This window comes from Chinchilla lanigera, unplaced genomic scaffold (genome assembly GCF_000276665.1).
Source record: "Chinchilla lanigera isolate Chin_1 unplaced genomic scaffold, ChiLan1.0 scaffold00012, whole genome shotgun sequence".
Classification (NCBI taxonomy): domain Eukaryota; kingdom Metazoa; phylum Chordata; class Mammalia; order Rodentia; family Chinchillidae; genus Chinchilla; species Chinchilla lanigera.
In genome coordinates, this window is record NW_004955413.1 from 17,709,519 (window position 1) to 17,722,952 (window position 13,434).

Consider the following 13,434-nt stretch of genomic DNA (forward strand, 5'->3'; position numbering starts at 1 on the left):
CCGCAGCTCCCTGTGCGCCGGAAGCCCTCCTTCCGGGGAACGACAAGGTCGGGAGTGAGTCGCTGGTCCCATGTGCAACCATTTTGAAGATGGCATTAGGTAATATAACAACCATTGTTAATATCCTATCGCCATGTTTTGAAATTCTGTATCATTTTTATTGTTCTCTATGCTGTTTTGTTTATGTATTTGTTTTTGTTATTTTGGGTTTTTAAAATGAAAAACAAAATTTATGTGTATATATAAGGATAGCTGGAATAGGTGTATTGCTGATGTCTGTGGTTTATTGAAAGGAACAGTCAACGCTTAAAATTTTCTTTTTTCTTGACCAATTTTGCACGCTTGAATCTGGTAATCAGCATGACTGATCTAAAAACAACAATATACAGTACAAAAACCATTGTTGAACTCCTACCATCTTGTATGGTAAAGCTCTGCATCATTTCCAATGTTAGTTGTTTTTTTTTATTACTTGTTACTGTCTTTATTTGATCCATCTTACATTCTTACACCTGGTGGACTGAGCAACTTCGCTGAAGATAACAGTATGTAATGTAGGAACTATTGTTAATTCCTATCATTTTGTTTTGAGGTCATGTATTTTTTTGTTGTTTTTGTATTATTTTGAGTTTGTCTTCATTGTTGTTTTGTTAGTTTTCTTTAATTTTTAAAATAAAATAAAATAAAATAAATAAATAAAATTTGAGACACAGTCTCACTGAATTGCCCAGGCTGAGCTCCAACTCTTGATCCTCCTGCCTCAGCCTCCCAGATCAGTGGGATTACAATCATGCTGTGAATAGTCCTTCATTAGTCTTTCTCTCTGATACTTCTTTCATCCATTCCAATTCTTGCTTTATCTTGGCATCGTTTGGCCTATCACATAGAGACACTGCATACATCTTAGTAACTACTTATAATAAACCTTCATTTACTTGTGGGTCTTTTCTTTTTAGTTGATTTTGCAGAAGATATAAAATTGCTCTCATCATTTTTCTGAAATAATTGGTTTATAAATCAAATTTACACCCCATTGCTCTTTCTGCCTTTCTGTATATGCAGTAAGTATTCAGTCCTTTCAGAGATATTTTCAATGCCAATCAAACTCAATGTATGCTGGGCCAACAATGCAAATAACTCAGCTGAGACAACAGCACAAGAGCAGCTATAAGCATGGGCACTGCTGGAGTTTGGACCTGAATTGTTCACTGAAGGCTCCTTTGCATTAAAGCTTTGGTCCCTAGAGTACTTGCAATAATATTGTCTTAGTTACTTTATTGTCATTGCTGAGACAAAATACCTGGCACCCAAATTAAAGAAGGAAAGGGTTATTTAGCTCAGAGTTTGTGGAGGTTTCAGTTCATAATCAGCTGACTCCAAGACAGGGTGGCATGGCAGGGGGGCAACAGTTCAAGGCAGCAGAAGACAGCAAAAGCAACAAGAGCAGAAAGGGGTGGGAGAGAGCAAGCCTCTTGTCCTCCCTTATATTGTGAGCAGGCTACCTGCCCTTGGGTGGGTGTAACACTCACACCATCTCCATGCACAGGCTCATCTAGCACAGGCTGAGGATGTTTACAAAGTGACAACCCTGGCCCCCTGCTGAGTCACTTAATTAAACTTCTCAAGTTGACACAATGAACAACATCTTAGGGCAGTAAGAGCATGTCCTCTACACCCTAGGATGTAGAAATGGGAGTTACTTAGTGAAACTTCTAGACTTCTCAGGTTGACATAAAGTATCGACCATTACAAATATTTATCAAATATAATATCTATTTCACTCATACTCTGCTCTTGTTAATAATGTACATTGTGATTCTGATCTTTGAGATGCTTCTCTTCTTTGTTGTCTGGGTTTGCAGGTGTGTGTCATAGACAGCTCCCAATATAACTTAGTAGTGAAAACATAAGCTAAAAAGTGATATCATGATTTGCACACCAATCAACATTACAGCTCTGGAGAAAAAGAAAAAAGACAAAAAGGAAAATGTATTCTATTAAATAAAGCAACTTAGCAATAGAAACTCACAGACATGTTTTTACAATTCGAGTTGGAAAACAAATCATTTCTAATACATGATTTGATTACCTTAGTGGATAAAGCCATATATAATCAAATAATACAACTAGTAATTCCTAAAACCATGCTCTATTTAATCCATATGATTCACAGTCATCAGTAAAATTAATTGCAAATGTCAATTTAATGAAGTAATTTTCAGAGGCTATAGAAATATTCCCATACATACGAACAACTATTACTCTCATCCTACTTCATGAGTATAAATAGTAGAGTTCATTAACAGCTGAACCATCTGAAATCACTGAACACATAATCAACGCTGTGTAATGGAAGTGTTCACAGGTGGACACCTGGCACGCCGCCCATAGAAGCTCTTGGCACATATGGAATTTGTAAGAGAATTAGCCAGTTTCACACTTTACACTAAAGTGCCTGCTACAGCTAAGCTGGGGCCCAAATGCCTTGGCTGTAACAACACACCTTTGTGAGTCAAAGGGTTCCTCTACATTCCACAGGGGGCAGCAGCCAGTACAAATGTAGTAGTTTCCAAGACTTCATGCTGAAAATTCCAAGGTGGATGACATTTTCAAGATTGTCTCTGTCCCTTCAGTGCCATTATCCAGAGGGCAAACCATGATCAACCCTAGATGAAAGAGACATAGCAGTCTCTTCGCTATTTACACACAGACACACACACATGCAAGCATGCACACGTGCACACACACACACACACACACACAGAGCTGCCATGACTGATCCCAAATGAACGAGACACAGCAGTCCCTTCTCTATTTACATACATACATACACACACGTGTACACACATGAATGCCATTTACAAAAATGCATGGATGCACTACATGTCAGAAGAGTCAAAACAGGTGAGAAAGGATGAGGAAAAATAATCTCAAGATGCATACTTTCTAAAAAATAATTTATAATGATTTTAAAGATTCCTGTCCTTTTCTTGCCAATTGGCCGATAGTTCCCAAAGAATTCATTCCCAGTCTTTTCTCTCCTCTAGTTCCTCTTTTCCTCACTTCCTCTCTTTTGGCGCATTCTAACAATCCCGCACCTCTGCATTATTCAGACCCAACGCTGGAACCAACACCAGGCCCATGAGACTCTCTCTCTGAAACCCCAAAACTTAGGGAGAAATGGTTCCCTACAAAGCACCCTTTGAAAACAAAATTCTGGTGCTATTAAATGTTTCCTATCATGTAACATGAAAGAGTGGTTCCGGGGTCATATACAGCGATACCTTGGTTCATGATCTAAATTCTTTCCATGATTCTTGTTGCAAACCGAACTGCATAAGAACTGAATCAAACCTCTTCCTGTACAAGTGGTTCAGGAACTTATCTTAGATTACACAACCAGTGCTGCCTCGTTGGATTTCAGAAAGCTCTCTGCCCATTTTTTCTTCTACTAAAACTGGAACTTCCCAATGTGCTATTTACTGACCAGGAAAAATACATGACCGAAGCGAATATTAAAAAGAAGGTAAGGAAAGGTGCGTGGGGAAAAATGGGTGCAAATTATTGGCCCTGTGGTCTCGGTATATGACGTGGCAATTAGACATGCCTATTCAAAATCAATCCATTATGTACATTTATGTTTCAGAATTTAATCCAGTACCCTTGGTGGGCCATACCTTGATATTTTTTCATTAGATGCAAGCTACTCTCAGGGGGCTTGCATGGAAGTATTATGAGAATTTAGGCCACTCTAATATTGATTTAATAATTATGTACTAATGATGCTTCCTTTTGTGAGACAAGGTCTCACTATGCAGCCCAGGCTGATCTTGAACTCATAGTGATCCTCCTGATTCAGCTTCCCTAGTGCTGGGATTACAGGTGTGCACCACCACGCCCACCAATGGTGCTTCTCCTGGAGGTGTCTACATATCTCATGTACACTTCTCAGCAATCCTCAAGGTAAACAATTTTATTCTCAGTACCAGAAGGGAGATTAAGTAACTAAGGTTACATAGCTAGAAAAATAGAAGCACTTACTGGCACTGGCACTAGAATTGGAAACACATCTGTTTAGAGCTAACACCTATGTTCTTCACCACTACATAAGATTGCCACAAACTCCATAGAGTCATATCCTTTTAGGGACATCTTTTTCTCATCTACTTTCTTTCTCTAATTCCAGTTTTAAAACTTGCTTTGAATTAATTCTCTTATCTCACTGCAGATGTTAGCCTGCATGGTTATTAGTGACTGGGAAGCCTTTGAGTTTCAAGAGAAAAGAAGAAAGAAGAGATGGAAGAGATGGAAGTTTTAGGAACATAATCTAAAAAATGAGTTGTAAGATTTTAGAGAGAAATTACTACAAAATTTTTGGATCCAAGTTATTTTTCTTCAAGCTCATATTAGTTTTTAAAAACCTATAAATAAACAATTGTTTTCCCTTATATTATCTTCATGCCCCCAATTTCCTTAGTAAAATCACCATTGGCTAAAATCTCTTCCACTTGTATAGGAAGAGATTTGATTCAGTTCTAGTCCGGTTCAATTTGTGACAAGAATCACTGAAAGAATTGAGTTCAGGAATGAAGGTATCACTGTACATTACACTGGAAATCTCAAAATAAATATCAGATTCTCATTTTTTTCTAGTGAACTAAAAGTTGTGTGCTTACAACTGCAATGGTCAACTTACCATGATTTTTACTTCATTTATTCTAAAAGCCTTTATGCTTTCCTAATTTATGTCAACTTTTCCAAAAAGTAACAAAACTTTAGATAAGTTTGCCAGGAATACCATTTTGACATATTCCTTACTAAAATTAATCTCGTCCTCTCAAGAATATAAAACTATACTGACACCAAAAAATCATTAACTTTTTCAAAAAATAGACAATGTGAGCCAGAAATTCGGTTTGGGGAAGATTTTATACTGTACATGTTCATGTAGTCATTCTATTCTATTTCCTCTGTTATCCCTGTAAGGAAATACAGCAGACTCATCATTCTTTTTCTCTGGGTACAAATGACAATCATTTTCCAAGTTGATCAGACTTAAAGTTCAAAAATGAATTCTTAATGTCATAAGAGGATAACCAATTAAATTTTGGTTTTTATTTAGCTGTATTTTGTCTAAACACATGAATCATCTCTGGGAATAAATATCATAAAGTCTTGAATTAGGCTAAATGATTCATTGAATTTTCAGCTCTATTGAAAACTGAAAAACCAAGTTGAGAACTCTTAATTTATTCTTCTCATCAAATTACCACAGGATAACTCAGGTGAGGCCAAAAAATGTTCACCCTATTGTGAGTAATGGAGCGTTTGGAAAATCTGACAAAAAAATTTAGACATGCACACACATGAAAATTTTTAAATTAATTTTGGGAGGGGTCCCTGAAATTAAAAAGGCCTTCCATAGATATAAAGACCATGGGTATGTGTGCTGACTTTGGGGCTTGAGTTTATTTCATTCAATTTGGCATTCCCTGTCCCAGAATAGATTTTAGAAAATATCTGTTGGAGGAGTGAAATCTGACCTTATGGAGCTCCCTTTTTAATCTGCCCTCTTCCCATGATCTTCCACATACACACTTTTTAAAAATGTATTTGTTCAAGATTGACAACGTAAAAAATTCTTTTCCAAACTCCATTTTTTTCCCACATCACAAAAGAAAGCCATTGCTTCTATTCTCCTCAAATACTACAATGAAGCAATCACCTGAGGATAAAATCTACCAGGCTGATGGGTTTCCCACTGAAATAAAAGTTCTGCTAAATCATCATGGTGGTGAGTCAGTGTGGTGCAGGCCATAGGCAGCCATGTGCCAAGCTCCACCTGTCTCCTCCCTGACCAAGTTACAACTTCCTGCTTCCTTTTTACAACATCCTGTTTCCCTTTTCCCGCCCGGTGCACAATCACTATCTGCCACATCATGCAGACCACCCTCCACCAGACCCCACCCCCAGCCTGGCCCTATATAGCCATTGTTTTCCAGGTCAGGCCCTCAGAAGGTCCTTGTCTCTCACTCTTCCACTCTGTGGCCTTCCCATGCCCACAAAAAGGCATGTTTTACTTTGCTTTGTTTTTTTATTTGTACCAGAAACCTAACACAGGCCACCAAAGAATGATTTCCAAACTACCATTTGAGGGAGTATCTCCTGGGGGAAAAGGCAAAGGCACTGCTAGAAGAAGCAGAAGGGACTGTGCTTTATCTTATCCAAAGGACAGACTCTCAGCAGTTCCCACTTTATTTACATGTTGAATAATTTCATTTCAGAAAGTGAGATGATTGGGTGACACGGTGACACGTATTTAAATTTAAAAAGGCAGTCTTCTCTGATGGAAGTGATCTTAATACATTAATTTGACAAAGAGCATTGACTTTGACATGAGGACATGTAACATCAAAAAAGCTAAATCCACACTTGAGATTTTTGACCATAGGTACTTACAGCATATGCATAATATATCATGTGCTGTAAATTTATACTCAGCAACAATTTCACCTTATGCCAAAAAATTAGATAATATGAAAAGAACCAAGGAGATGATTGATTTAAAAAATTATTTTGAAGGCTTTTTGAACAAGCATGGTTGAAATCCAGTGATTCATGGGTTGGATGTTGAATTGATCCTTCCTACTTTCTATTCACAAAAACCCAGCAAAGGAAGGAAAAAGACAGTAGTAGGTTTCTTCAGTAGGCTGATCCAATTAGAGCAACCTCTCCAATTTGTATATAAAAATGCAGATGACTCATTTTTACCTAGGAGGATTGTTTTGAGGGTAAAGTGAGGCAATGTAAATAAAGGACGTGGAACTTGGCATAAAGAAATAGTAACTCTTTGCCAATGTTACTAATAGCAGATTTTGCTTGTTTGGGCGTTTTCCCCCTTTCTATTAGCCTAGGTTGTTACCAAGAGGTTTACTTTCCTCATCTGTATTTAATTTTTGACCCTATCCCTCTGTGTCTTTGTATTTTTTCCTCACAAGCACAATTACTCCTTTTTTCTCTCTCCTTCATTCCCTCTCTGCCTCTCTCAGTCACCTTGCTTTAATGCTCTTTCCCACCTTTCTCTTTAAATTTTACCAACAACTCCACATATTCAGGTAAAAAAACAGGGTCTTCTCCTGAATATAAAACACTGAAGGTTTCACTCCACTCCACCAGCATTTATATCCCTTCTTGAAAGTTATCTTATTCCCATTTCAAAATAATAGTCAAAGTAGCAAACTATGGCTATACAAAATGTTACCTTTAGGGAAAATTGGGTAAAGAGTTCATGGAACCTTTTTTGTTCATTTTTTGGGCAAAAAAAAATCTCCTGTGAATCTACAAGTATTTAAATATAAAAATTTTCCAGTTAATCAAAGAAAAATGTTTCTGTACATTCTTTATCTTCATTCTTTATAATGAACATATATTTTCTCTTAAAAATAATACATTCAAAACGTACCAATAAAATTAATTTTAAAAAATAAAAATAACACATTCACATAGATTACATTTCTTAAATATGAAACATTAAATTATAAACACACTACAAAATATATGATAATATTTTTAATGGGAGTGTCATGGGGCAAAGAAAATTGCCCCCAGAAAGATTTTTTAATAAAAGAAGTTATAAAAGGCTAAAAAATTTCACTGCATAAAAATTTTCAAATAATACTGCATAAGTTAAAATCCATGTGAAAAAATAAAGGCAAACATTTGCTATATATAATAAAGTCTTAAGGTCTATACCTACATATCAATAGGAAAATATTTTTTAAAGAAGGAAGCAAAAATGAGAAAAAATACAGGCAATTCAAAGAAGAAATACAGTCAATACCAACTCACTCCATTTTATATGCCAAAACATGCAAATTAAGTTAAAAATGTATCACTTTTACTCAACCAGTGTAACAAAACTTAAAAGATTAATAATAAGTATATACTTTTGTTTCCAATGTAGAAAAAGTCTTATCCATTACTGAAAGAAAATAGTATGTTTGGAGAGCATTTTGCAAAGTTAAGAATCAACTGCTTACATTTTGAAATATCTACTTTATGAGAATACTTACTTATGAACCCAAAACAAGGATAAACACTTGTGTTGTCTACTTGATAAGACTTTCTCAGACAGCAAGTAGCTGGGCCCAGACATCTGGATATCTCACTCCTCAGCACTAGGTACATAGGAAGATCTAAAAGACAATGTCTGACCCTTCTTTCCTCAGAAATGGACCCATTCTCCACAATACAAACAGTCCTTAGAACTGAGAATGGACAGCTCAGAGGATGGGCTTCCTCAACGGCTCTGACCCTCAGAAGCTCCCCAAGCAGCTGCAGAGATTTATGGGATTGATGCTGAACAAGCATTTCCATCAGCAATTCCAAATGAGATATGATGTAGTATAACAAAGCAATATATAATATAATAATGTACCATAATATCATAATATTATAATATTGTATTGTCACCATAATCACCCACATTCTGACAATGTTGTTATTTCAAAGCACATAGATGCAGTAGATCGGTCCTTTATTTTGTTTTATTAATTCAGTTCATAGTTGGCAACCAATAAATTGGGAATGAAACCAAAAATTGAAAGTGGTAGTAATAAGCAAGATACTATGCTGTTTCTTTGAGCAAAACCACTGATCTTCACATTAGGTCTACTGTCTCTAACAGTAAGAAACAGAATACTAGAGGGAGCACGAAGCACCGTTTGGATTCCCACAGTCCTGCCTCATTTCTTTACGATTCCCTCCTTCATCTTTCCTGCCTGTGCAGATGGTTTTCCTCTTTGCTTCCCAAATTGAATCACTCTCACTGCCTTTAAGATGCTAAGTAACTCAGAAGACTCCTTCTGTACTTCTGCACAAACAGAGGTCATAAACTCTTACCTTTGCCGAATTATGCTGGGGTTAGCTGTCACCAAATGACTTTTGGATCCAACGTCTTTAGTGTATTCACTTGACAAGGGAGGAAGGTTGCATCTAGAGACACAAGAACAAGCATCTCAGAATGACTTAATACTCTTAAAGCAAGTCAGCTATAATGGCTCAAATAGGAACTTTCATTCTAGCTCAATTCACAAATAACTGTATTTTACCACCTTTCACTTTTAATAGGCATTCGATGACTAATTAACCATCAGCATCTTTAAAGTGCTGTCAAAGGACTAGTCCTGTTTTAGAAGAGAGAAAATGTCAGCTACAGAAGTAAATGATCTACCAAACAAAAGACACAGTAACTAGAATGTATTTGTTCTATTTAAAATACTTGAGGTGGTAGGACAGGGAGTATTAGGCTTGAAATTAGGGCTCAGGAAGTAGTGTTCTCTGCATAACCATAAACCTCAAGAAATACAGGAATTATACTTGCCTGTGTTTTCCTTTCTATTCCCCAAATATAAATTATAATAGTACATTCAGGGCAATATAATATGCACTTAAGTCATGTATGTCTCACTATTATGGTTTGTGTCTGGGTGTCCCCCTAAAGCCTCATGTGGTCATGGGGCAGGCTTTTAGAGTTTGATTGATTATGGGTGTGAGAGCTACACCTGCCCTGGGGTGGATAGTTTGCATATGTAAGGGAGAGCAAGAGGCTGCTTGAGGCCATTCCTGGCTTTTGTGCCTGTTGATTTGGCTGTGTTCTACCACCATGAGCTGTAGCCCTCTGCCATGTGCCACTCTGCCTTGTAACCTGCCAAGTATGGACTGAAACCTCCACGAACTGTAAGCGAAATAAACTTTTCCTTCTTTAATTTTAGGCGTCAGGTATTTTGTCCCAGCAATGAGAGAAAAGTAACCAAGACACTCACTACTCTGACCAATGCATAGTTTGATTAGTGCTGAAGACATGATGACATGGCACCCAAAGAAGTGCACCATTCCACTTCCTCTAAGGGGAAGGCACTAGTAGTGTTTTCCCAGTGAAGCAAACAGTCCCAGGACTCCCACCACCAAAGCCCCACCCCTGCATCCTAATTATTCCCCTTGGTCACAATGTCTTATGAACATGCACAGTGAAAACATATGGCCATTTCAAATCCAGATTCCATGGCTTTCCACTTGTGGGACATTAGGCAAATTAATTCCTTTGTCTGGCCTCTGTTTCCCCATTACATGCCATGAAGATAGTGACTTTTCCTGTTTTACTGAGTTACTGGAGGCACTAAATGAAATGTATAAAAGGTGCTTTTCATAATGCCTCACTCATTGTAAAAGCTCAAGAATGTCACAACCAAAAATATCATGGAAATATAATTGAATGCATATTTATAGCTATAGTTTTTCCATTAGGTTTTCTTTGGTTTCTGTGTCCTAATTTTTCTTTCCAACCCACATGTCTAACTTGACTCCTGCCACATTAAGTTAAATCCAACTTTCTACTACTGTAGCAAGTCAGAGCATATTTATCGATAAAAGTAGTTTACAAATTTTGAAGTCTCTGCCAGCTACTATGAGGTGTGACTGAAAACCACAGTGATGTTTAGATTTTTTAATTACAGTAAAAACACATTGTACCTTCTTCCCCTTTCTCCCCTTCTTTGAATACACTTGTCCCATCATTCTTGCTACTTCCTGAAGCAGTTCTGTAAGTGCTCTTTCATGAGTGTCTTGCTGTTGTAGCCTCAATGTCCTGAATTAATTAAAAACCTTTACCATTCATGGTCATGTTTACTTTGGGGGAGAGCCTGAAATCATGTGGTCAGCTCCAATGAATAAGGTGGGTGAAGGCACACTGTAATCATTTTATGAAAGACATGCACAAGAGGGGACTTCCAGAACTTATACTGAAAGTGGCAAGAATAACAGGATAAATGTGTTCCAACTGAGGGGAGGTATTTTGAAGGGAGTTAAAGGCAGTATGTCTTTTATGTTAATATTTTTAAAATTTAAATATTCACCATATATTTTATCACACCACATTAATTTTCTCTACAAATGTGCCCCAAGAGATGGAATTGGTCACATGCTTACTCAGCTGATCAACTTGAGTTCCCAGATTTTGTTTCTGTTTTTACCCCGGGATTCCCACCATATCAGGACATCCCAGGTAGAAACTTGTGTTGGTTTGAGAGTCTTTCTTTCATTCCTGCTGAGCAATGAGAGACTGGTTCTTCTGCCAACTACAGGTCAGTTTGTCAGTCAGTTGATGATCTCACTGAAAATAAGCATTGAGGGCTTTGTGGGGAGCTGGGGAGAGCCAGTCACAGGGCCTACAGACCTCTGGTGGCATCACACATATCCTGTGTGATTTCCTGAGAATCCTCACTCGGAGTGAACTCATGACTTAACACTGGCTCGCCAGGCTGCGGTATGAAGTTTAGTCTTGTGATTTAACAGAACTTTCCAAAGATACACATAAAACGGATTAAAATTCAGACATATGTCTCTTAAAGAAGCTTTGTTTTTGATGGCTTTTGGTAACATCTGAGAAGCAACCACACTTTATTAAAACTTTGAACTCTAAACATTGCTAGAAAGTGCTGTTAACCTGTCTTGTCATTAGAAAATGAAACAAGATAGTTTCCATGAGTAAGTACTTTGATTTTTTGTATGTTCTGTGGTTCACACCTCTGGATCCCTTCATACTTCCTACCAGAGTACAAGCTCAAGAACAATTTGCGGATATTGGTTAGACCTGATAATAAAAGAAAATGCTCACAACAGTGAAGTATATAAAGGGATTTCTAAAAAATAATAGCAAAACATTTTGGTGTAAATATCTGCCTTAACCTCTTCTAGGAGAACTTTCTTTGCAAGTGCAAATATCTGAGACAATTTCCTGTATCTCTTTTCTTAGGAAAAGCACACTATAATTTTGGCTCCTCGGTTCTTAAATTGATAATTACATAGATTTATATAAAAGGCACATTTAATACAGTCAAATTGTTTCTAATGAGGCATAATTGTGTAAAACTGTTTCAAACTTCGCATTATTGCTTGTTAGCAAAATTAACAGACATCAATGGCTATAATGTCTTAGTAACACTGCTCATGATCCTAAAAGAGATCTGATCCCAAAGCTGGCAAGAAATAAATATTCTTTAATTAGGAAGTAGAATGGGCAAGGCATGGGCTTAGTGGAGAGAAAATTTAAAATGGAAAAATCACAAAATTACTTTAAAATTTTTGGATACATATAGTTAAGTATACAAAGCATACATTTGAGCATAATTCAAAAGGCACCAAAATCATGTCATCTAAACTATGACTCTGAGCCCCTCCAGGTCTTGTCCAGGATACAATCACTGCTATTTCTGTCTCACAGGCCTTAAGGATGTATTGAACTCAACAGAATTATTTTTTAATTTTTTATTACAAATTAATTATTTTGATTATACAGCAAAGTATGCACTTTTAAAAGGGGGGGAGTTGACTTTCAACATTTTGGAAGAAGTGCTTGAAAATATCTAAGCAAAGAAAATGACAGAATTCTTATATTCTAGTCCTAAAAGCCTGAACTGTAATCTGGTACATCACTACGTACAGGCAGGGCTATTTGGGGTCTCCTTTCTCACTTTATCTGTCCACGTTACCCTATAGTCTAGGATCACACTGGCCACATGCTTCCTAATTAAATACTAAGTATTTAATTTTGAAAATATGATATTTTCTCATTTTTCTGAATATGCTCCCTAAAATCTGTATTAACTACTTATGAGTAAATCTGTAAATGGTCAAATAATAATTTAAAAATAATTTATAAACATTTACTACTCCCATGTTGGGAATCCTATATAAGATTTGTTAAACTTTGGTAAAATTTCAATGTGATACAGAAATAGTCCAATTTTTTTATGTTAATCCAAGGCACACATACACATAGCTTTAGTTACAATGCTACTGTCCTTAAATCCATTTCAATGCTCACTTTTCTCAGCCTTCTATGATCATTATACTTCATACTGTGTCGGACACTCAAATCACAGGTACTCATTAAATCTGAACTTGTATATATCAAAAGAAGGCTACACAAGGCCAACAGTCTTGTTTATTTGGGATAAATATTGTAGTGTTAGATAATTCCCTATGTTGCTTAAACCTTGTAAGCATTAAACTGAAATTACTCCTCTTCCTAAGGGGAGACACACACACACACACACACACACACACACAGAGTTGGGAATAATAGAAAAAAATATTTACTGCATTGCTTCCTCCCATACTATATTAAGGCCACTTCAAATCACTTAACTTTTCCAAACCTGTGAGCTTATACTGTCTATGCCTTCTACCTCACACAATGTGTAAAAGGGCAAATAAACTTATACTCAAAAGCAATTTGAAAATTTAAAGTAAGCTACATCATGTCTGCTACATTAATGCCGCCTTCATACACCCACAGGTAGAAGCAGAGTTGCCATCACAGAAAAACCCCCTTCCTCAAACACGTTAGAAGCCTGAGCCCCAGTGAAGGGGACA

At 36.8% G+C, this 13,434-nt stretch overlaps 1 protein-coding gene across 2 annotated transcripts in view; it reads right to left on the reverse strand.

The window, feature by feature from the left end:
• The window catches only part of St8sia1 (ST8 alpha-N-acetyl-neuraminide alpha-2,8-sialyltransferase 1), a 143,238-nt gene that overhangs the window by 42,085 nt on the left and 87,719 nt on the right, over nt 1–13,434 (reverse strand). For both annotated transcript variants that reach the window (XM_013511676.1, XM_005379073.2), the window contains exon 4: nt 8,902–8,994. In XM_013511676.1, the coding sequence (XP_013367130.1) occupies nt 8,902–8,994 (93 nt within the window). The remainder of the gene's footprint in view (nt 1–8,901; nt 8,995–13,434) is intronic.